This window comes from Ochotona curzoniae, unplaced genomic scaffold, assembly GCF_017591425.1.
Source record: "Ochotona curzoniae isolate NIBS_2020 unplaced genomic scaffold, NIBS_Ocur_1.0 contig_3819, whole genome shotgun sequence".
NCBI lineage: Eukaryota > Metazoa > Chordata > Mammalia > Lagomorpha > Ochotonidae > Ochotona > Ochotona curzoniae.
Genome location: NW_024466004.1, coordinates 58,936,806 through 58,960,592, shown reverse-complemented (window position 1 = coordinate 58,960,592; position 23,787 = coordinate 58,936,806). Strand labels below are relative to the sequence as shown.

The 23,787-nt window shown below is 45.7% G+C and overlaps 1 protein-coding gene across 6 annotated transcripts in view; it reads left to right on the top strand.

Annotated features, from left to right (window-relative positions):
* Positions 1-23,787, top strand: part of FYN (FYN proto-oncogene, Src family tyrosine kinase) — a 117,798-nt gene that overhangs the window by 35,827 nt on the left and 58,184 nt on the right. For all 6 annotated transcript variants that reach the window (XM_040983909.1, XM_040983908.1, XM_040983907.1 and 3 more), the window contains exon 2: positions 20,173-20,430. In XM_040983909.1, coding sequence (XP_040839843.1) covers positions 20,184-20,430 — 247 coding nt within the window. In that variant the 5' untranslated portion in view covers positions 20,173-20,183. The remainder of the gene's footprint in view (positions 1-20,172; positions 20,431-23,787) is intronic.

The window sequence follows — 23,787 nt, the reverse complement described above, 5'->3', positions numbered from 1 at the left end:
TTAAAAAGGAGCTTGTCATGTGCAGACATGCCAGAGCACCGTCATTTGAGGGATCCCTGAAATTGACTTTTGATAGAGTAATTCACACAAAGGGGTTTTTATTTTTGGTTTTTGTGTTTTATTTTTTTACCTCAGGAGTTAAATTCAAAGTCCCCCCCCACACACACACACACACATACACCAAAAAAGATAATGCTCTGTCCCAACCTTCTAATTATCCTTTCCTGAGTTGAAATCAAACAGAAGTGAAGCAGAAATGTGGTTACTCCCTTCTTCATTTTATTTTCTTTATGTTCTTTTCATTTTAGAAAATGACTTATTTATTTGTAAGGCAGAGGTTCAGAGAGAGAGGGAAAGACAAACAGAGATGTTGTAAGGTAGAGGTTCAGAGAGAGAGGACAAAACAAAGAGAGATCTTCCATCCACTGGATCACTCCCTCCAAATGGCCAGGAGCCAGAAGCTTCTTGATCTCCCACGTGGGTGCAGGGGTCCAAGTATCTGAGGGATCCTCTTCTGTTTTCCCAGGTCATTAGCAGGGAGCTAAATTAGAAGTAGAGCACCTGGCACCTGTATGGGATAGTTGGCACCACAGGCAGTTTAAACTACTATGCCATAGGAGCAGCCCCTGTTCTTTTATTTTTATCAAAACAATCCATTTTGCCATCTCCTCAGTTATACTCATTAAGTGTTCTCTCTCACCCACACTGATTCACTTGGTGGAGTGATTAATACCTGTGATGGCTTTCTTCTTAGGGTGTCACTGGCTCTCAGTGCCCCGAGTGGAAAGGCTGCTCATAGCACTTAAGAATACCCCAGGATCTGGCATGCCCCCATCCTTGTATGCATATGCCTGTGGTTTACAGAGTAACTGCTGAGTCCAGATAATGGCTTAAATACTTTCTAGTCACATGAACCATGTAAAATGGTCCCTCTCTCTTTTAAAGTCAAAGAAGGTTAAGGATAAGTAACTCTCTACGGGTAATAGCATCACCACCTTTTATAGAAAAGGAAGCCAGAATAGCACTCATCACCTGCAGGCAATGTTGACAACTGTGGGGACCAAAAAAGAGGAGAGGAGAGAGAAATGGAAGGATACATGGCTTGAGACAGAAGGAGCAGAGTTCCAGCCGTGGGAATAAAAACCACTCCTGAGCCTCTCCCTCCTGCTCTTTCGATTAATGCACCTCTTGGTTAGCCAGGGGATGTCTGTCCCTGAACAGCCAGTTCTGGCAGGGCCAGTGTATACCTAAGACAGAGAGAGAACCCTGGCACAGTCTCAGAAACAAAGCCAAGCTACATAGAGATGGACTCTGTGCATCCTGCACTGGAGTATCTTCTGTAGACCTGTAAGAAAAGTAGATTATTCCCATTCTTGGGCCTTACTCTGGTCTGAGACAACATGATGCATTTACCCTCTGCTTCAACGGGGCCCATTTCTTTAGGGTGTACACCCATGAGGGGAATTGTTGTTCATAGGTTAAGTACATCTTTATCTTCACAAAAAAAAAAGTGAAATTGCTTGTCCAAATTAGTTGTACCAGTTTGCATCCTGCCAGCAGTGGGTGCAACTGCTCTCGTCCCTCACTCTCACCAGGACTTGCTTCTGCTTGCAGTTCTGCCAATAGCATCACTTCCTTATGTTGCAATGACAGTATAGACACAAAGGGTCTATGTGGCAGGTGTCATGTTGTTTCATTTGGACTGGAAATGTGACAGTTTTGTCACTTGGCCTGCGTAGGAAAGCAGACATGCTTTGGGGTGAGAAATAAGAACTCTGTTGTGGGGAATTACTCAAAATACAGAGGAGAAATCTGAGGCCACTGTTGCTATTAGAAGCAAAATCCAATGCCTGAAACACAAATAAAGAGTGGAAAGAACAGAAGGGAAAATGAGCCAGAAAGTGTAGTGAAACAAACATTGACAACAGTTGCAGCATAGTTCAGAAAAACAAAGTTAGGAAATCATTGCGTAAGTTTCAAGAAACAGGGATTGATTTAAATAATCTATTTTGTAAGACTTGTACAGAAACACCAATTTCTAGTAGCATTTTTATTGTGGCAGAGGAACTGAGATAAAAAAGGGTGTATCTTCAGAGGCAAGTGTAGTGACTGTGAAACGGCTTTCAGCAGGGACAGCATCAAGGAGCTCATACCCAGCCTAGGATGAAGCGAGATGGAGTGAGTGAGCACAAGAGTATGAAGGCCTATTGCACACAGGGCCCCTCTCTTCTCACCTGCACTGACATCAGCAGGTGGGAGAGCCTTTGTCAAGAATTAGGGCATTGCTATTGGCTGGGCTTATTCCAAGTGTTTGCCATTGTTAACCCACTGCTGCTGAGTCGAGGTGGGTTGTTTTGAACCTGAGATTAGGCAGAGCAAGAAGCCACACTCAAGTCAGCATCAACTGGAGTTTAGTAAAAGCACTCCCCAGAGCTCAGCAGGAATGCTCAGGAACAGGTCATTTCTGCTGCCCACAGCTGTTAATTGATGACTCTTGCTTGGTGCATGAGCAAGAGTTTCCATCCTCTGACGAAAGTGACATGCAAACTGCCGTTTGTGTACCATAAGAACGTTCTCACTTGTCTTGAGAAAGCAAACATTTCACAACTGGGGAGACTGGATGGCAGTCCCCTAGCAGCTTCATTCACCTGCCCCATTCCTGCAAGCTGTTCTTATGACGTCACACCCTTGTGGGATGTTAGCTGATACATGCATGTGTGTGTCTCTGTGTGTGAACACTACTGTCTTTCTTCCAACATCCTGTGTTGCAGATGTTCATGTTGTTGTCTATTCTCATCTTGTTTAAACAGCCACCTACACAATTGCACAAGTCTCTCTCTCCCCCACTCCTTCCAGACCCAAAAGAATGTGGGGTTCTTTCTCTGCCAGGGTTCTCAGATCATGTGACTTCTCTAGTCCTCTAGTAAATGACCGCCACAGCCATCTGTGGTTCCACATCTTTATTCACCCGTGCAACAAGTGTGATAGCTTTGCCACTATCAGGGATGATTTACAAGGCCTGTATTATGCATATCTAGGTACACTAAAATCAATGAAGTCGTTTATCAAGCTTAAGAAGTCACATCTTACTTAGCTGCCTCTCTGCCCAGGCACCTAGCTAAAACTCTCCTCCCACTCGTGGCCTCTCCTCTGTGGCTCCCTCACACTTCTCTGCTCTCAAGACCCAGTTTCACTCCCACGGTCTAATAGATAAGTATCATCTGGGTGACAACAAATGCTTTAGCTTATTTCATTAGCATGTGGTGAAGAGCACAGGTCTTACAGTCATCCAGATATAGGTTTAAATCTAACTCAACCTAGCTGTGAGGCCTTAGGTAACGGCCTCCCTACACCTATTCCCCTATCTGAAATCCAAGGACGTTTCAAAATGGGAAACAGAATTAAAAGATAAATTTGGAGAATTGTTTTTATATTTAAAAATATTTTATTTTATTTTATTTTATTTTATTTTAGGATATAGTTCCATAGGCTCTGGGGTTGCCCATGCCCTTCCCCAAGCCCCACCCCCTTTAATTGCCCCTCTAGTTTTACAATGGATGTCCTTCATGAACAGTCACAAGTTCATCATGCTGTTGTTGAAGTGTTTCCCCACAATGTAGGCATGGACATTGCCATAGAGTCCATCATCTTACTGTTAGGATGTATTCAATTCTTTCACTGGGGTCCATCTTTGGTCTATATCCATAGAGACTTAATATTTTATTTTTACTCAAAAGACAAAGTTAAAGAGAAAAGTCTTCCATTGATTGAGTCGCCACCCAAATGCCTCAAGAGCCAGGACTGGGCCAGGCTGAAGCCAGGATCCAAGAGCTTCTCCCAGATTTTCCACATGGATACAGTGGACCCAAGCAGTTGGGCCATCCTCTGCTGCTTTCCCAGGCACATTAGCTGGATTGGAAGTGGAGCAGCCGAGACTCTAAAAAGGATGCTTCCGGCAGAGGCTTAACCTACTACACCAAAGTGCCAGTCACGGGGGAAGTATTGTGGCACAGCAGTTAAGCTGCCACTTGGGATGCCCATATCCCATATCAGAGAACCTGGAAGTCCCACCTCTGCTTCCTTTCTGTCTGATGTGTGTCCTGAGAGGCAGCAGGTGTTGGCTCAGGAACCAAAGTACCTGCAACTTTGTGGAGGACTCGGGCAGAGATCCTGGTTCCTGGCTTCAGCCTAACCAAGCTCCAGCTGTGCAGGCATTTGGAGAGCAAACCAAAAGATAAATGAGTCTCTCTCTCTCTGCCTTCCAAATAAATGGATTTTTAATTAGTTCTTAGAAAAATGCAATCAAATCAAAACTATGCTTTTAAAAAAAAGGTAAATTCAATACAAAAATTTGAAAACCACACATAAAATTTTTCATAATATGCATTTTTCCACAGGTGTTTTGAAAACCCCATTGTGTGCATGGATTTCAGAATTTTTTTGAAGATTTATTTGTGTTTATTGGAAAGGTAGGCATACAGAGAGGAGGAGAGACAGAGAGGAAGATCTTCCATCCCATGGTTCACTCCCCAAGCGGCCGCAATGGCCAGTGCTGCGCCAATCCAAAGCCCGCAGGAACCAGGAACTTCTTTCCAGGTCTCCCACAAAGGAGCAGGCTCCCAAAGCTCTGGGCCATCCTTTACTGCTTTTCCAGGCCACAAGCAGGGAGCCGGATGGGAAGTGGAGCTGCCGGGATTAGAACCGGTGCCCATATGGGATCCCAGAGCATGCAAGGCAAAGACTTTAACCAGTATGCTAACGCGCTGGTCCCAGATTTCAGAATTTTTATATTTGCATTTAACTCCATTTTGTATGAATTTTTACAAGTGTCCACATAGTGCTATTGATAGTGATGAGCCAGGTCACAAAGTTACTGACTGATCTAAAAAGATAATTTGCATTTTTGCACATAAGAAAACTTCAAGCACCATGATGAGCCCAGCACTCCACTGATGACAAGGACACATTTGAAGCAGTTTCAAATCTGGTTTCTCTCTGCTTCTAAAGCTTCATTTTTTCAGTCTCTCCCAGCTGCACATTTCAATTCCATGACTGTAAACCCCCTTGGAGCAGTAGCCTGCCCTCTTCAGTTTAGCACCCAGAAGCTCACAGCAGTCCTGGCAGGCACATTTGAGTGCTCCATGAATGTGGACCAAAACAAGCCAAAAGATTGCTTGGGTCCTCTGGCAATGTCATGCCATTCCATTCCTCCCGTGCTCTCAGACATGTCCACAGTGTCCATGTCTCTTTGTCTGAGCTAGTGCCCAGCCAGCTTCTTAACTGCTGGCCTGAGGGGGTTAGAACTCCCTCCTCAACCTGAGCCCCCCGGCTGCCTCTAAAGTGATAGAGGCTCTCTATAGAGAGCCATAGAGATCAAAATTTGTTTGCTGTAAAAAGAAAAGGAATTAAAAAAAAAAAAAAGGAGGCTAGTGGTGGGACCAAACAGGAATAAAAGGATGTGTGTGGAAATTCAGAAATGCAAGAGAAATCAAAGGACTGAAAACTGGTGATGTATTACTGCGGTGAATTCTGAGTAACTTAGGTTTGAGGGGTGGGGCAAGCTGCTTTATTTGTGTGATTGTTTCCTTTCTTACCTCCTCGTTGCTTCCCATTACTCAGAAGGAGAATTAGCTGTACCTACAAGCCCGAGTTAGGGCCAGAGAGAAGTGGAGCCTTCCTATGATGAGAGAATTTGGCCAAGACCAAAGTTCAGGAAGGTCTGAGCTGGTAGAGCCAGATCATTTGGTATTTTTCATTGTAGCAGCCATGGAAGATGGGTGATATTAAGAAAGTATTTCAAACTATAACTCAAACACATAAGAATAAAAAGCTGGAGGACATGTGTCTCATCATGTTGAAAATCTCAAAACAGACCTCAGTCAAGGGCCTGAAAACTGTGGCCATGCCGAGACCCATCGGAGCATCCCTAGTCAAATATGACCACATGTTAGGTCTCTCTACAAGATCCAGCTCAAAGACAATGAGAGATGTGCTGGGTCTCTCTGTCACTTGGTGTTCAGCTTGAGTGTGTGCAGGAAGACTCAGAGTTCCTTCTGGAATGTTGGCATTGGCATTGCAGCCCAGTGCTGCACCCATGAGAAAACAGGGCTCCTGAGTGTCAGTGTAATGCCATCAGCAACCTGGGCTGGTTCCGCTGCCTCCAGACCTTCTCTAAAGCCTGCTGTAGGACTGAGATGTTTTTGAAGCCTGGGAACCAGGCTGAATTGGATCTAGAAACTGGCCGCAAGCAGAGTGCACTGCCCAAAAGACAATGTGGTATAGCAGGTGGAAGATGTGACTGTACAGGCTGCAGATTCAGATCCAAGTACCACAGACTGGGTCACCCTGGGCAAGTTACTTAAATTCTTTGAGCTCCCAACTTCCTTAACCATGGAGGACACTTGCAAGATTCCTCTGTAGAGTAATTGAGAAAACAAGTAGAGGGCCAGGTTTAGCTGTTAATGTCAAAGAGGCAAAGTTCCTAGAAGTGAGAGGGTGGGAGCACCATGGAACTGACAAAGTTACTCTTTGACCTTCCTCTGTTGAGGTATAAGCTATGTGTTATAACAAAAGGACCTCGCCACAATCAATCAATCAATCAATCAGTCAGTCAGTCAATCAGTAAAAGAATGTGCATGCCTCTCTCATGTGAGGGTTAGAGACCAGCGCTTCAGGGAAGATGAATTGAGGTCTGTGATACCATGCAGAACCCAAGTTCCTCCTGCCCTATGGCCCTCCTATTTCCCGTTGTGTTGTCCGTCTCTGACAGTGGACATCACCACATGTCCACATTCCAGATCACAGGACATGAAAAGAAAAATAGAAAATGAATAGCTCCCTTTTAAGGATGCAGATGTTGAAAAAATCACATTTGCTACAAACTATTTGACCTGAATTAAGTGGCATGGCCACACTTGGCTGCAAGAGTCTGCAAGAGTCTGCAAGGTCTTCGTGGGGCTGGGCTGCCAGTAGCATCAGTCAATCTGCTACACCCGTCACCTTCATTCCTCTCCTCCTCCACTCATTTTCAGGATTTAGCCCTCGAAGTTTTCAAGGCTGTATCCTTTCAGACCCAGGATATTCCTATCTGAAATTGGAAAACTGCAAACTCTTGACTGAAAAGGGGGAGGTACAAGTGTTATGCAGTCTTTTAAGATGATCACTTCAAGCTTCATTCTTCTGAAGATAGCATTTTCAAAAAATCATGTTATCTGGGCCCAGTGTGATGGCTCAGGGACGTGCACACGCCAAGATCCCATATGGGCTCTGATTAGTGTACCAGCTGCTCCACTTCACATCCAGATCCCTGATTGTGGCCTGGGGAAGCAATAAAGTAGTCCCTATACTCCTGGGTCCTGGCTTCGGGTTGACTCAGCTCTGGCCATTGTGGCCACTTGGGGAATAAACCAGTGAATGGAAGATGTTTGTTTCTCCTTTTCTCTGTAAAACTGCCTTTCCAATAAGGATAAATAAATCTTTTTTAAAAATCATATTGGGGCCCAGTGCAATAGCCTAGTGGCTGAAGTCCTTTCCTTGCATGTGCCGGGATCCCTTATGGGTGCTGCTGCTTTGTGTCCCAGCTGCTCACTTCCACCAGCTCCCTGCTTGTGGCCTGGGAAAGCAATAAAGGTTGGCCCAGGAGCTTGGGACCTGCACCTGCATGGGAGACTCAGAAGAAGCTCCTGGCTTCAGATCGGCTTAGCTCTGGCCCGTTGCAGCCACTTGGGAAGTAAACCAGCGAACAGAAGATCTTTCTCTCTGTCTCTCCTTCTCTCTATAAATCTGCCATTCCAGTAAAAATCAATAAATCTTTTTTAGAAGTCATATTATCTGCCTCACTCATGGGCTTAGTGAAATTTGGCAGTCACTACTAAATTGCTTTATCCTAAATTTTGTAAGAAATTGTCTTTAGAATATGTGTCCTCATAGATTAAATAAGTGTCCTTTTTCACATTTGTTAAGAAATTTCTCTCAGGTCTCAAGTAGGGGTTCCCTTGATTCTTTCCTTTGCACAGGAACCAGCTCAGGGACGAACCAGCTTTCGTCCTGACCCCGGGCAGGGTCACCAGTGACTTTCATTAGGGGACACCTCTCAAAGTTCCCAGCCCCTACCTCACTGTTCAGCCACGCTGAGGAGCACCCTTCAGCTCCTGGGCCTCCCTGGGACATAGACTCGAGCTTTCTGCAAACCCTGACCACCACCCCCCGCCTCATTTCCTTTAGGCGAGAAAGAAGAGGAGGTAACGGGAGACAGTCGGTCTCTCCACTGAATTTCTTCCACCTTCACCCATGTGTTTCCTAGCTGGTTTATCTTCATTCACTCCTCAGCAGCTTTGAAATTCTAAAGCACTGCACAGATGCAGAAATTAACACAGTTGGTACCTGCCACCTGGATAGAATGAAGCCCTGGTCACCAGCCTCCCGGCCAAATGCCAGGCCAGTCTGCTTTTGATGTTACACAACCTGGTAACCAGATAGATAAGCGGTCAGCAAAAAGGGAGAGACTTGGAGACCAGAGGCGTGATCCTACAAGCTAGGTGGCAAAAAGGGAGACATCAGATTTGTGCCTTCCCAGTCCCACTTTGTTTAAAGGAGCTGGATTTCCTTGACTAGAAGCAGAGCATGAAAGCCAAGGGAGAAGAATTCACTGTTCTTTGAAAGGATGAGACCACACACTGGCCAGGGGCCCCGAGGACTGCAGAGATCAGAGATGGGCAGTACCGGCTTTTGTTCGACCTTGGAGAATGAACCTCCTGTGCTTGTATCCACTATGAGGGATCTCGTGAAGGGGGCGGAGATGATGCCAGTTTAGACAGTGGCTTTGTGCCACTGCGCTTTCCTGCAGCTCTGCCAGGTGACACCCTGGCCCCTGGACCTTCAGCCAGTTGTGCCACAACTGTTCCTCAGGCCCAGCCCCACAATTCGGACTCCTTCCCAGTGGCCCAGATGTGTCACTGACTTACTTGTTTCTCTCTGCTGCTTTGTGAACAGATGCCCTCGCTTTTGTTTTCCTGTGGCTGTTTTTATGGAAAAGGGAGCGAGGATGAGGAAGTCTGAGAGAGACCTGTCTGATTCGCAACAATGGGAAAGAATCAACTCTGCAAGGTCCTTTGTGTCTCCCCAATAATTCAGATCACAAGAACCACTGTCACTCCAGGTGCCCGGGAGGACCCTAAGTCTAGGGAGAGATGGCCTCAGGGTCAGGGAATCCCAATGCCAAGTTGAATCTCTCCCCCGGAAAGGGTGAAGACAGGGAAGAGGGAGAGCAGATTCCCCTGCAGCCAAAGAACAAAAATGCTGTGCTTCTCTCCCCCACCTTCCTGAAGCCCCATCTCCGGAACCTCACTCAGATGCAGCCTGCAGATGGGTGTGCTGATCCCAACTTTTTCCAGAAGTGCTGTCTTTCCAAGTTCAATGAGTTCCTGCCCCACTCTGCTGCCTAGGACTTGTTGCTCAGGGACTCTCAGAAACGCACCAAGCCAGCCACTCCGTTCTCGGGTCTGTGCTTGTTACCTGCAGAGCCCTCATGGTGATTAGATATGGCTTCTCTGTTTCTGTGCCCCTGAATTAGACCTCTGTGGCTGTTATTCTGCGCTTACCACCTGTTCCCTGCCCCTCCCCTTCCCCTACTCTACCCACTTCTCTGCAGGAATGGGATGAGGGCACACTTGGAAGTCACACATGTGGGGTGGGCATTTAGTGTAGTGGCTAAGACACCACTTGGGAAACCCCCATCCCATTTCACAGTACCTGGTTTGAGTTCCTGCTGCATTGCTTCCTGTTCAGCCTCCTGCTAATGCGTAGCTAAGGAAGGCAACTCATCTTGGGTACCAGCCACCCATGCAGAAGACCTCAGTGGTCTCTTTCACTCACTCTCTTGTTTTTTCTCTTGTCTATAAATTTTTTTTGGTTTCTGAAATTTGCATATCAAGAAGTAAAATAAGAGTCTTTGAATTTGTTTTACAAAGAGGGAATCTCTTTGCCCTTTGGTGCATTTCCCCTTCCAGATCATTCTTCACAGAAGCTACCTTTTAACAGATTCTGGAATTAATTACCTCTCACTCTCTGCCCTTCTCTGTTCATCCAAGTAGACATCATCTGTGTATGGCTGTTTCAAATGAAAGACTAATGCAATCAGTGACTGATAAGACTAAAAGGAACTTCCTTATTAAAAAAAATAGGAAGATGATTATTCTCATTATGAAAACAGTACATTCTCAGTATAGACAATCTGAGAAATTAAGAAACAGAGAACAAAGAACAGATATCGATAGAGTTTTCACCAATGGGACACCAATGATCTCAGCATGTTTCCTTCCAAAGAACTGTTGGGCATTTGCTCTATAGTTGTCATTCTATGATCTTTCTTCATACAATTGACCATGTTTCTGCATTACTGATTATTTCTGTAAATCTGAGTTTTAATTGCTACTTGTCTTCCCGTTGTAGACATGCTTTTATTGAAAAAAAAAATTTATTTTTATTTGAAATGGAGAGTTACAGAGAGGGAGAAAAAGAGACAGAGAGATCTTCTGTCTGGTGACTCACTCCCCAAATGGCCACAATGACTAGAACTGGGCCAATCCAAAGCCAGCACCCAGGAGCTTCTTCTGGGCCTTCCACATGGATGCAAGATTCCCATCCGTGGACCATCTTCTGCTGCTTTGCCAAGCACATTAGCAGGGAGCTGGCTCAGAACTGGAGCAGCCAGGACTCAAACCTGTGTCCAAATGGGATGCTGGTGCTATGTGCATAGACTTAGCCTGCCATTCCTGCAGCACTGGTCCCTGGAAACACATTTTGGCATTTTCCTAGTTATTGCCATTTAGTTGAATTATTAGCAAGCTTTTTAATTTCTTGGATGATAAGTAACACTTCATTGAATATCTTCATAGGTCATGTTTTAAACGTATCTTTTTTAAAGTATCACAGATTCACAGGTCAGAAAGAATGACCTTTTTCTTAAAAGAATTTTTTATTATATTGCCAAATTGGTTTGCCAAAAGGCTAATACACTAATTCTTAGTCTTCAAACAGCAATGTCAGAGGTTATTCATTACAAAGGAACTTTATCACTCTTGGGTAAACTTCTATTTTAAGATTTATGAAATTTAGAGAAAATTTTATTTCCCTGATTACTAGGAAAGCTGATATTTTCCTGTAAGTTGCACAAGTTGTTTTCCTTTGTGTTGTCAGTTCTTATGCTCTCCCAATAACCTAACCTTAGAGTTTTTCTTACCCATACAAATTCCTTATATATTAAAAATATTAACACAAGAGAATTGAAAACATGTCTGCACAAGATCTCGTCTATGAATGTTCATAACCATATTATTCATAGTAGCTAAGGGGTGGACTCAATCCAAGTGTCATTAGCTGATGAATGAGCAAACAATGTGCTCTTTCCCTACAAGGGAATATTCTGCATTTGGAAGAAAGAAGTGAAGTACTCATCATCATGTTACATGTGAATGGCTCTTGAAAACATTATGCTAAGCAAAAAAACCCAGGCTCAGAAGGCCACATGTTTTCTGACTCCATTTATATCAAATATTCAGAATGGCTAAATCCATAGAAACATGAAAGAGATCAGCCTGAGCCTGGGGAGGGAGGGGGAAGGGAAGTAATTACCTCACAGGTGTGGGATTCTTCTGGGGTGAGGAAAATACTGTGGAGATAGTGATGATGGCTTCCTTTGTATGAGCACCAAAGACCACTGAGCTTTATATATTTGAAGGGTAGATAGGATGTTGGATTAATCTCAAAATTAAAGTTAATTTTAAAGCATTATCTACAAGAGACTTTATCATGACCAAAGAGGGTTGAGGGAGGAGAGAGTTGGAACCTGAAAAACATAGCAATCTGTGCCTTTATTCTTTCTTTAAAAGAAAAAAATAATATTTATTTGCAAGGTGAAGTGACGAAGAAAAAAAGAGATCTTTCATCCACTGGTTCACTCCCCAAATGCCCAAAACAACTGGGGCTGCGCCAGACTGTAGCCAGGAGCCTTGAGCTGCATCCTGGTCTTCCATATGGATGGCTGAGTCCCACATGCTTTGGTCATCATTAGCTACCTGCCCAGTGCACATTGGCAGCTGGCTCAGAAGCAAAGTAACAGGACACAAACCAGCACTTGAACATGGGATTCCAGCGTCCCAAACAGTGGGCTTAACCCATTCACCAGAGTGCTGCCCCCCTCTCATTCCATCCAAATTCTTTTGTACAGTTGAAGTTAAATACATGTTTACCTATTTTCATCCCCATTTCACTCCTGTCTGACCCTTGACATCCCTGTGAGGCAAATGCAGGAAGAAAATGTTCTTGCCTCCAATTGGAGCCTTTCCTTCATGGCTGATGCAAAAGCTTCATGTGACCATTTAGGTTAGGAATGGATTCTAGCACTTGGTTGAGAGCAGTGTTAAATCTCATCCGTGGGGCCTGATGGCTTCCAGTTTTCTTTCACTGGGCAGCTTTGGGTCTGCAGATGCTGGGGATGGAAGGTGATGGCAAAGGGGGAGGAAAATTTGTTCAGGAAGGTGGACCTCTGCTTCCCAGCCCTGAGGGGCAGGCCTCCCAGCAAGAACAGGGGCAGGGAACCTTAGGCACATTCTGGGTGCCAGGAAACAGGGCTCGCACTCCACCACATGTTTTAAGATGGATGTCTGTTACTTCCAGTCCTGTTCAGTGCTGTGTTTGACTGGGTCCAGTTGCAGTACCATCACACATCAGTGACATAGTTATAGTACTACCTCTTCTTATCTCAGAGCCCCTGTAGTGTAAAGGCCCATGTGCTGGCCATGGAATCAGGCCATGGGGTATCACTTCCTCTGTCTACCCCAGGCAGCTATAGACAAATTCCCTAGCCACCCTAGTCTTACTTCGTAGAGGCCAAGAACATAACAATGCCTGTGTCTTGAAGTGTTCTGAGAATTTAGTGAGACAACAGCACAGTGCCTGGGCTGCACTGTGAGCATTCATGGGATAGGCATCATCACGACCAAGACTGGAGCCTTCATCTCTGTAATGCCTCAAATCACCAGAATAAATTCCACCTAACAGAGTATTGTTTTCTAAGATCACAGTTCCAGGGTTCAGATCACCAGTCCAGGCATGATATGGCTGAGTTCTCTGCTCAGCCAGGTTGAAAGCAAGGTACCAGCCATCTTTATGCTCCTTTGGAGGTCTAGCTAGAGAAGAATCCATTCCCAAGCTTATTCAAGGTCCTGGTGGTTATAGGACTGATGGCCCAGTTCCTCATGGCTGGTAAACTAAGAAGTGCTGTAGGAGGCTGTGCACTTACTTGTGTGACAACATAGCCCTCCCCCCACCCCACCCCACCCCCCGCCCCGCTCCTGCTAAAAAGCCAGCAGTGGAGAATGTCTATCCTGAATGCCTCACTGGTTTTGAATCCGCTTCTCCAGCAAGAGCTGTCGCTTTTAAGGATTCACTTGGCTAAGTCAGATCCTCCCAGAATAATAACTCCTTCCTAACATCAGCTGTGGCAGATCACACTACCCACTTGTGGGAATGACTTTCCCATCATTTACAAGTCCCAGGAATCCTATGGGATGTGTACACTGAGGAAGAATTTTGGGTGGGCAGTTCAGAATTCTGCCTCCATGCTGCCATTTGTTTTAAACGTTTATTTATTTTTATTTAAAGGACAGATTTACAAAGATAAGGAGAGAAAGAGAATGATCTCCCATCCACTGGTTCACTCCCCAAATGGACTCAACAGCCAGAGCTGGGCTGGTCCAAAACCAGGAGCCTGGAATGTCTTCCAGGTCTCCCACATGAGTGCAGGGGCCTACGGACTTGGGTCATCCTCTTCTGCTTTCCCAGGCCGTAAGCGGGGAGCAGGATAGGAAGTAGAACAGTTCCTACTCAACCCGGTGCCCATGTGGGATGCTGGCACCATAAGTAGAGGCTTAACTCATTTTGCCACTCACTTGCCCCTCCATGCTGTCATTTTCAGAAGGCACACATTTTCACTCCTTCCCTCCAGTTGGCAGGAGAGAGGATTCTCCCCACATCAGGAAAGTCCTGCACGTTCTTTTTCCATAGCTGGGCTGGGATCACTGACTGGGCCCAGCACCAGCTCTGTATGTGACTCACCCCTCACATCTCTACAATGCCAACCCTGCCTTGATTGCTCTTTTTCCTCAGGACCTTAGCCAGGAGACTGCTCCTGGCTCCTCTCTAGCCTCCCCAGGCCTTCCTGGCTCCTGTCTCAGGAAACACAATTTCCCCACATGTCAGGATCAGCTGGAGTTGGGGAATTAGAGCAACTGCTTCTGTGACTGCTGGCAGCAAGGTACTTAAGTAACTGTAGGTGTCTTGACACCCATCAGTCATGTGGTAGAAACCAATGGAAAGTTTCCCTAGGTCTTCAAAGGATTCACTTTCTCCACTGAGGGTACACCAGAGTCCCTCAGGGCAATTTTTGTAGGTGTTTCCAATTGTACAAGGATCGAGGGACCTCTGCCATGAATCCTCTATCCTGAAACCAAATAATTTCTGAGGTGCCACAATTTGACCATTTTTCCTTTGTGCCACTACTGTTGTGTTTGCTAGAGAGCTGTTAGTTTTTTTATTTTCTCCAAAGGAAGTATAGGAAACTGGGCTGTTGACTTACAATTCAGCTTTAGATTATTTTTCAGTTTTCTTCATCTCGGTTACTTGTGTTCACCTTTGAGATTCCTAGTTCCATTTCTTCTTGTTGCTTTATGTCTGACATAATAAGTGAAAACCAGCTAAAGGGAGAGTAAGTGGTAATACCAGGAAAGATGCCACCTGAAACTATGAGTAAAAGCATTGCTTTGGGGCCAGTGTTGTGGTGCAGTGGGTTAAACCATCAACTGCAATGCTGATATCCTTTATCAGAGCACCTATTCAAATCCTGGCTGTAGTGCTTTCTATCCAGTTCGCTGCTGAGGCACCTGGGAAGGCAGTAGAAGATGGCCCATGTGTTTTGGCTCCTGCCACCCCTAGAGGTGACCCAGATGTAGTTCCAGGCTCCTGGTTTCAGCCTGGCCCAGCCTATCATGGCCATTTGAGATGTAGACCAGGAAATGAACAATTCTCTGTGTTGTGTGTATGTGTGTGCGTGTGTGTGTGAGACAGAGAGAAAGAGAGAGAGAGAGAGAGAGAGAGAGACTCTGCCTTTCAAATAAAATAAACCTTTTTTTTTTTTAAAAAAAAGTGACACTTTTGCTTGTCACTCTCCCAAGCTGGGACAGCCCGCTGGGAACTGTCAGAAGTTGGCCTGGTGAGTTATGCCCAAAGGGTTGTCACTTCACTCCAACATTAGGTCAGTTTCTGAGACGAAAGTGCTTACCCTACTAAAACTGAAGTTATTTGTTGGCAGATTCATCTTTCCTAATCTGCCCATAAGTGTGTTTTTCTTTAGAGAAGGTGCCTTGTAACTTGCCTGTGCAGAAGCCATGATGTGCTTCCCTTGTGGTACCCAGCTCCCAACATACACCTGAAATCTTCTCAAGACCTGCCCCATTGTAACCCAGGCATCCTGGCACTGCTTCTGTGATTGCATACAAAGACACATGATTGTGGCAATCTTTAATATGCATCTGGCAGACCAGACTGTGGTGTTGTGGCATCTGTTATGCGGTGTCTGTTCAGCTAGACTCATCCTGGATCAAAAAAAAATGTTTATGCCCATGATAGGGACAGAGTCTGTCCTTTAAATCAGCTTCAATCAACCCCAGTGAAATGAAGAATTCCAAGGCCAACCCATGACAAGATGACAACAGAAAGCACTATGATGGATGGATCATGTGTGCCGTGCCCCTGAGGGGACAGGCTGTGGCTATCTTTGAATTCTGGGTCAGGCAGCTCTTCCCTAGGTGCTGAAAGCTGCTGGTGCCTTTTGAAAAACTCTACAGGACTAAGGAGATTTTAAGTGAGATGGGTATGTTGTGCATGACACGCACAGGACCATTCTGTTTGCAGCTGAAATGTGCAACTGGCAAGCACAGGCCCAGGAGCCCCATGCTGTGCCCTCCACCAGTTTTCCTAGGCATGGCAGCTCACAAAGAACTGTGGCCCTGCCTTTAGGGTACATGATGCTTTCTTGGTCTGAGTAACGGCAGGGCCTACTGTCAGTTCATGCTCCTCCACCCCCTTGATTGGGAGCAAGTCATCAGAGTGTCATATGATCACAATTGATCTTAGGTACTAAACATTAAAGCCACAGCATCTCACTGTATGCAGCAGAGGACATTTTACTGTCAGCTCGACTGCTGAGCAGTTGGCCTCACAGCCAGGAGCCTGGTGTTTGAACCTGACTCCTGGAGTATCCTCTGACTCTTGTCTCAGGAAATAGTTTAGTCCGACTGCCCCAAATTAGGGGGGAGCAGACCATAAGTTCTTATACAAATATTTTCACTGTGATTAACTGTTAATGACTTGAGCCCACATCTACTGGTTCATTTCCGTTTCTTTGTGTGTCAAGAAAGGGAAGAGAGTAGGCCAGGGCAATTCCTCAACCCAAAATGTCAAATACATCAAGTGCTCTTGATTCTCCTTTTCTAGTAGAAGTATGTTTTCTCACTTGATTTTTATTAAATCTTTTTAGTTTATTCTTCTAACAAATACTTCTTGAATGCCGCTATATGCCAGACATTATTGGGTGCACTGGGGATACAACAGTGACACAATAAATAATTCCTGCCTTCAAGGTGATTTGAAGCTGTCCCTCTTTACTATTTTGTAAACTGCATATAAGCCATGAGTTTTTGTTTGTTTTCTTACAGTGATATTAAATGTTTTCTCAGTGGGTTTGGGACACTTTTCTTCCAGGATTCTGATGTCAGGGCTATCTTGTTGGAGTTGGCAGGGAGCCTAGTAATGAGAGTTCTCTTTGGTTTTGAGGTACTATTTCTCAAGTAAACAAGTTTCTAGAGAAAACTCACAGTATTTCAGTCCAGTAGTTTACACCAGCTCCTCCTGCCTAGCATTGTGTTCTATTGGGAGCATTCTGGGTTGCAGGTGAAAGGACACAGCTGTAGACTGTTTGAAGGATACATTCTTTCCTCTGTGTGTGTCAAGTACCACTTGAGGTCAAGTACTTATCTATCTGAGAAGCTGTCCCATGCATTGTGGAGTGTTGAGCAGCATCCTTGGCCTCTATCTAGTAGGTGCCACCAGAGCCCTCCCCGAACCCAACCTGGCACCGTGATTACCGGAAATGTCTCCAGGTAGAGCCCCATGGGTCTCCTAGCGACACAGTGGGCCAACACCACCACCTGAGCCAAGGACCACTGGTCTGCGTGATGTTGTTCAGAGGGTCTGTTCTCACACCCTTTAGATGGCAAGTTAGCAAAATCCCTTAACAGAAGCACCTAGGCCAAGAATCGTTTTCTGTCTGGCCCTGCGAGAAGCGTGGCGCCACTTTCCACCACAAAAGAGAATAGAAAAAGTGAGCCAAGAGTTTATCAGTCTGCTGAAACAATATCAACAGAGAATGATAAATGCTGTTAGCCAGTTAGGCCCAGGAGAGATTTTGCATTTCCTCTTGGAAACATGTTAAAATCTTGTTCGCTTACGGTAAGTTAGAAGACGTGTTGGACACAAAACACTCTGAGTTCATCTCGGATGATTTGCAAGCACATGTGCTCCACATTTGGTGATCTCAGCTCTGCAGCAGTGGGTGGCTCGTTTGCAAACATTTCCATTTTCAAGAACTGACATTGGCTTCAGGAAGTCTCTGTTGAAACATGTGATGCAAGAGGGCTTTGGGGCTGCCCCCTCGCCAGCCCAGCACAACAGCAATGTTCTGAACAGCTCCTCAGAGTCTCCCTGTCTCCCAGGGAACCCCCTACCACCACTAGCAAGAAAGCACAGGAACAGCAATGCCTGCACCATGCAGCGTCTCTCCCCGGCCTGGCCCTGATCAGCCCTCCCCACTGCATAATGTCGTGGGTCTCTTACATAGTTCCTGCATCTCAAGTAGGCTGCTTCTGCAGTAACAGCCATATCGATTCTGTTGACCCCTCTCACCTTCACAAAGCTGAAAGTCCAAAGTGGGGCCATTTGACTACCTTTCCAATACAAAGATTTCTCAACCTTCTTCATTCCTTGCACACACACACACACACACACACACACACACACACACGTACACACAAACACACATTTGCAATAGATGGGAAAAAATGCAAGGTATATGCTGATAAAAGCCAGGATCAGCCTCAGTGCAGAGAGAAAAGCTCAAAAGAGAAATGCAACAGGCTAGAGAATATCTGTTCATTCAGTTGCTGTTTACTGAGCACCTGCTAAGTGCCAGGCCCTAGCAATGTGTCTGTGATGAAAATGGACCAGAGGTGGGGGGCAGCACAGGAGTGTATCAGATAAAGCCACAGACTGCGATGCCAGCATCCTCTAGGGGTGCCAATTCGTTTCCCAGATGCTCCACTTCCAATCCAACTCCTTGTTAATGCCCTGAGAAAAGCAATAAAAGATGGCCTAAGTGTTGGAACCCTGCTGCCCAAATGGAATAGCCTGGCCATTATAGTCATTTGGGGAATGAAACCAGTAAATGAAAGAACTTTCTCCCCAGTTTTGACTTTGAAATAAATAAATAATATATTTTTAAAGCCCTCATTTTTAAAAGAAAATCCACAGTCCCTAGGGCAATGAGTTTTTCATGCAACAGAGGTCATGATAAGAGACAGCAAGATGCCATGGGGAGCACGCAGGAAAAGCCCCCATTCCAGTGTGAGGGAGTCAGAGAAGGCTTCACTGGGGCCCCTTTATCTTCTGTGTCTGGATGGGAAGGGGACACTGTGTGTCAGCAAAGAGGACAAAGGATATGCAAAGCCTTTTCCCAGACCTGCTGGAATCCTTGAGGAATGGAAAGGCTGGGCACATCTGCAGGGCAGAGGGTACCACGTGAGGCTGCCCCCCACCCCAGGACTCTGACCCAAGCAGCTTGATCACCAGTAGTGCCATCTACTGAGAATAAAGAGGCTGGGAAAAATGGGTTGGAGGAGGATGGGGTAATCTTGGTTTAAGAGCTGAACCCACCATTCACTCCACAGCCTGGGAATGATTTTCCAAAATGTTTCTGAAGGGTGTCAGAAGCTAATGGAAAAATGAGAAGTTAATTAGCAACTTTAAATGATTTTGTTCCTGTAGGCTATCGTGACGTTGTGGATCTCTTAGGTTCTGCCAATTTTATTTTTTTAGTCAGTAATGAACTTCTAATCTTGATTCTTATCATCCTTTTCTTCACATTTATTAAATTTATCCTGGAAGAGCCCAGAAGAGCCCTGGGCACCTGTTGATGGCCTGCATTCTGTCCTGTCCAGCTGTTCTGTGCTAACTACCATAGGGACCCTTTGCTGTGAATGGAAGCTGTTTTCGCTAATATTGCATAGTCTCATCTTCTAGAGCCAATATAATTTTTGAAATAAACAAAAGTGTGCTAAGTAGAATCTGAGTGTTTCTGTTTTAAAAATAATAATAACCACAAGCCAGTGTTGTGGTGTAGTCTGTAAACCCACCACCTGCAGTGCCAACATCTCATGGGCAATGGTTCATGTCCTGACTATTCCACTTCCAATCTAGCTCCCTACTAATGGCCCAAATTCATGGCCTCCCGTACCCACACAGGAGACCCAGATGAGGCTCCTGACTTTGGCCTAGCCCAATCTTGGCTGTCACAGCCATCTTGGAAGTAAATGATCTCTGCTTCCCTTTCTCACTATTTCTCCCTCGCTCTCTCTAATTCTTTCTAATAAGTAAATAGATAATTTTTTAAAAGAACAGACAAGATGGATTTTTAGGTGTTTTTGCCGTAAAGAAATTTTAACAGCATGAAGAGACAGATTCCTTTACCCTGGTTTGACATTGCACATGGTGGCCATAAGTATGTCCACTTTGTAGGCTTTATACTGGGCTGCTCCAGGCAGGTTCGTGATGTCAGAGCTTCCTGATGCTAGGAAAGCAATTACGTGGCAGACCTTGCACTCTGGTAATCCTTATCATCCCAGCATGCAGCGAACAAACACGACCATCAGGTGCAGAGATAGAGTTCTCTGCACTACTCCCTCTCCAGGACATCACTGTCCCCCTTCCCACTCATCCCCACTGGCCCAGAATGCCCTCACATGTTCCAGCCTCCACTCAGTGCCTCCCTTCTGTTTTTGGCAGGAGTTTAGATAATGGGCTGTGTGCAATGTAAGGACAAAGAAGCAACAAAACTGACGGAGGAGAGGGACGGCAGCCTGAACCAGAGCTCCGGCTACCGCTATGGCACAGACCCCACCCCTCAGCACTACCCCAGCTTCGGCGTGACCTCCATCCCCAACTACAACAACTTCCACGCAGCCGGCGGCCAGGGGCTCACCGTCTTCGGGGGTGTGAACTCTTCGTCTCATACTGGGACCTTGCGTACCAGAGGTGGGACAGGTAAGCCAGGTTGGGAGCCTAGGCTGGGGCATGGGGCTAGGGAAGAGGAAGCTGCCCACAATCCTGTTTCTCTCTCTTTTTTTTTTTTTTTAAGATTTGTTTATTTTTATTGGAAAGAAAGATACACAGAGAGAAAGAGAGACCAAGATTTTCCATCCACTAGTTCACTCCCCAAGTGGCCGCAGCAGCCAGAGCTGAACCGGTCCAAAGCAAGGAGCCAGGGGCCTCCTCCGGGTCTCTCACGCAGGTGCAAGGTCCCAAAGCCTTGGACCATCTTTCAGTGCTTTCCCAAGCTACAAGCAAGGAGCTGGATGGGTAGTGGAGCATCCAGGACATGAACACCGGTACCCGTATGGAATCCTGGTGTTTACAAGGCAAGGATGTAGCCACTAGGTCATCATGCTGGGCTGGCAATCCTGTTTCTTAAGTCATTGCCTGTGCAGTTTTAAAGCATTTATTTATTAGAAAGGCAGAGTGAAGGGCATAACAAAGAAGAGCAACAGAATCTTCCATCTGCTGCTTTACTCCACAAATAGCCAGCATAATTAGGGTTAAGTCAGGCTACAGGAACCAGGAACTCCAACTGGGTTTCCCACATGGGTGGCAGGTGCCCACGTATCCTGGCCGTACTCTGCCTCCCGGGCACATCAGCAGGGAACCGGAACAGAAGCACGGTGGTCAATATTCAACCTAACACTGCGCAGTGGAATACAGGCATCCCAAGCAGCAACTTAACCAGTGCACCTCAACACCAGCCCCTCTAAATTCTCATGGCAACCAAGCATTCGTGTACAATCAGCTCCCCTTGACTGAGAACTTATTATCTAATATTTTGATTGGTCTTCACCTATCCTTTGTCGCATGAAGGGCTGTGGGGGAAAAGCCAGAGCTTACTGAAAATAAATCAAAATGCCTGGATCCAGGTGTATGAGGGACCCCAAGTTGCTGCTTTGTAGGATTCTACACATGTTATTGAACTTCATTGTTCTACGAGTTGCTGTTGGCCGAGGCCTCTTGGCCCTGCTGGCTGGCTCAGAATAACTGGAACAGCTTCTGCAGAGCACAGGTGCCAGAGCTTGTGTGTGGCACAGCATGATAAGCTGCTACTTGGGGCAGCCATATGACAAGGCCTGGTTTGAGTCCCAGCTCTTCCATTTCTGGTCCAGCTTCCTGCTAACACACATTCTGGGAAGTAGCAAGATGATGGCTCAGGTGCTTGATTCCCTGCTACCCACAAGTAGATGGGACTCAACCTGGCCCATCTTGGCTTCAGCCTGGCCAAACCCCAGCTATTGCAGTGATTTACAGGGTGAGCTGAAAATAGACCATCTCTCTGTATGCTTCTGTCTACAACCACCTCTATCAGTATCTCTCTCCCCGCTCCCACCATCTCTCCCTTTTTCTCATTCTTTCAATGAAAGAAAAACAAAATATATTTTTAAAAAATATGGCTGGCAGTCCCGACGCGATGGCGCAAGTAGTTAAGGTCCTCGCCTTGCATGCCTGGGATCCCATATGGACGCCAGTTCTAATCCCAGCAGCCCCGCTTTCCATCCAGCTCCCTGCCTGTGACCCGGGAAAGCAGTCAAGGACAGCCCAAAGCTCTGGAAACCTGCACCAGCGTGGGAGACCCGGAAGAGGCTCCTGGCTTTGGATCGGCATAGTATCGGCCCGTTGCGCTCACTTGGGAAGTGAATCATCGGACGGAAGATCTTCCTCTCTCTCTCTCCTCTCTGTATATCCGCCTTTCCAATAAAAATAAAATAAATCTTTAAAAAAAATATATGGCTGGCACCATGGCATAGCAGGCTAAACCTCCACATTTAGCACCAGCGTTTCATATGCACACCAGTTTGAGTCCCAGATCTAGTTCTCTGCTAATGGCCTGGGAAAGCAGCAGAGAAAGACTTATGCTCTTGATCCCCTTTTACCCACATGGGAGATTCAGAATAAGCTCCTGGCTCCCACCTTAGATTCAGTTGAACTCTGGCCTTTTGGGGAATGAACCAGTACTTGGAAGATCTCTCTGTCCTTCTCTCCGTAACTCTACCTTTCAATAAAAATAAATAAATCTTTATACACGTGCACATACAAACACACACAGATGCCTGAGCTCCATCCCAGATCTCTTGAACTAAAGGTTCCTAGAATGTGAGGTGGGCATTTGGTACAGATGTTAAGATATTACCGGGTGGGACACACATTCCATATCAGAGAGTCTGGGCTCTCTGATCAAGCCTGGGCTTGAATCGTGCTTCTCTTCTCCTAACTAACTCCTACTAACTCACACCCAGGAAAGCAGAGGTGATAGCTCAGGGATTTTGGCCCCTGGCACCAACGTGGGAAGACCACCTAGACTGGCTTCCTGGCTCTCAGATAATGGAGATAAGATTTTTCTTCCATTCCACCCCCTTCCTTGCATTTCAAATAAATGGAATGGATGTATGTACATATATATACATATATATATATACACATATATATATACATAAAGAAAAGAAAACACCATAGGCCTCTGGGCATGTGTGTGTGTCTGTACATGAATGTACTCCCATGCCCACTTCCTTCCACGTTTTGCAGGCAGCACCTTCTCCCTCATCTTGCCATCCTCAGCCTGCCCATCACTTCTCATCCACGGGCTGTTTGGCAACATGATCATTCAGCCATTCATCTTTGCTGATTCTCTCAGCTCTCTCTCTTTCCATGTGACTGACTTGATCAGCCCTGAAGTGTTTCCATGCATCTTTCACATTTTATTTTACTCTTCCTTATTTTAAAACTAAATCTCATGTATCCTTAAGGGACATTTCTCTTTTTTTTTTTTTAAGTGTCTTTCACTCCACAAGGCTGTATTTTATTGCCATGTATACTTGCTGAGCTAGCTAATACTTTGTGAAATATCTGGCATACATTCTTGGGCATATGTTTTCTGAAATGCTTATAAGTTAGTTATCTTTCACATCTTTAGTCTTCCATCTCCCTCTCAGTATGTGAACCATGATAAGGAGATATTTAATGTTGCTTGTTCCAACAAGTGTTTCGTTTCTTACCAAAGTTGAAAAGAATGTGGCATCACTCCACGTGTCTGGAAGCACATGTCTTTTGAAGACCTCTTGCTTATGCACTTCCTTCCTCACAGCACAGTATCAAGTCCCTTCGGGTCAGAGCCAGTGCCTGTCCCTCCCTAGGCTCCCTAATCCAGTCCCCGGTCCCTAGACCCTGAAGACCCTTGATGAAACTGACAGGAGGAGAGCGGAAATGCAGATCCTTGCAGGCTCTGTCTGCCTCACAGTGGAGCCAGTGGGGGTTATGTGGGGTTTTTTTGGTTGCTTTTTTGTTTTCTTTAAACATTTTGTT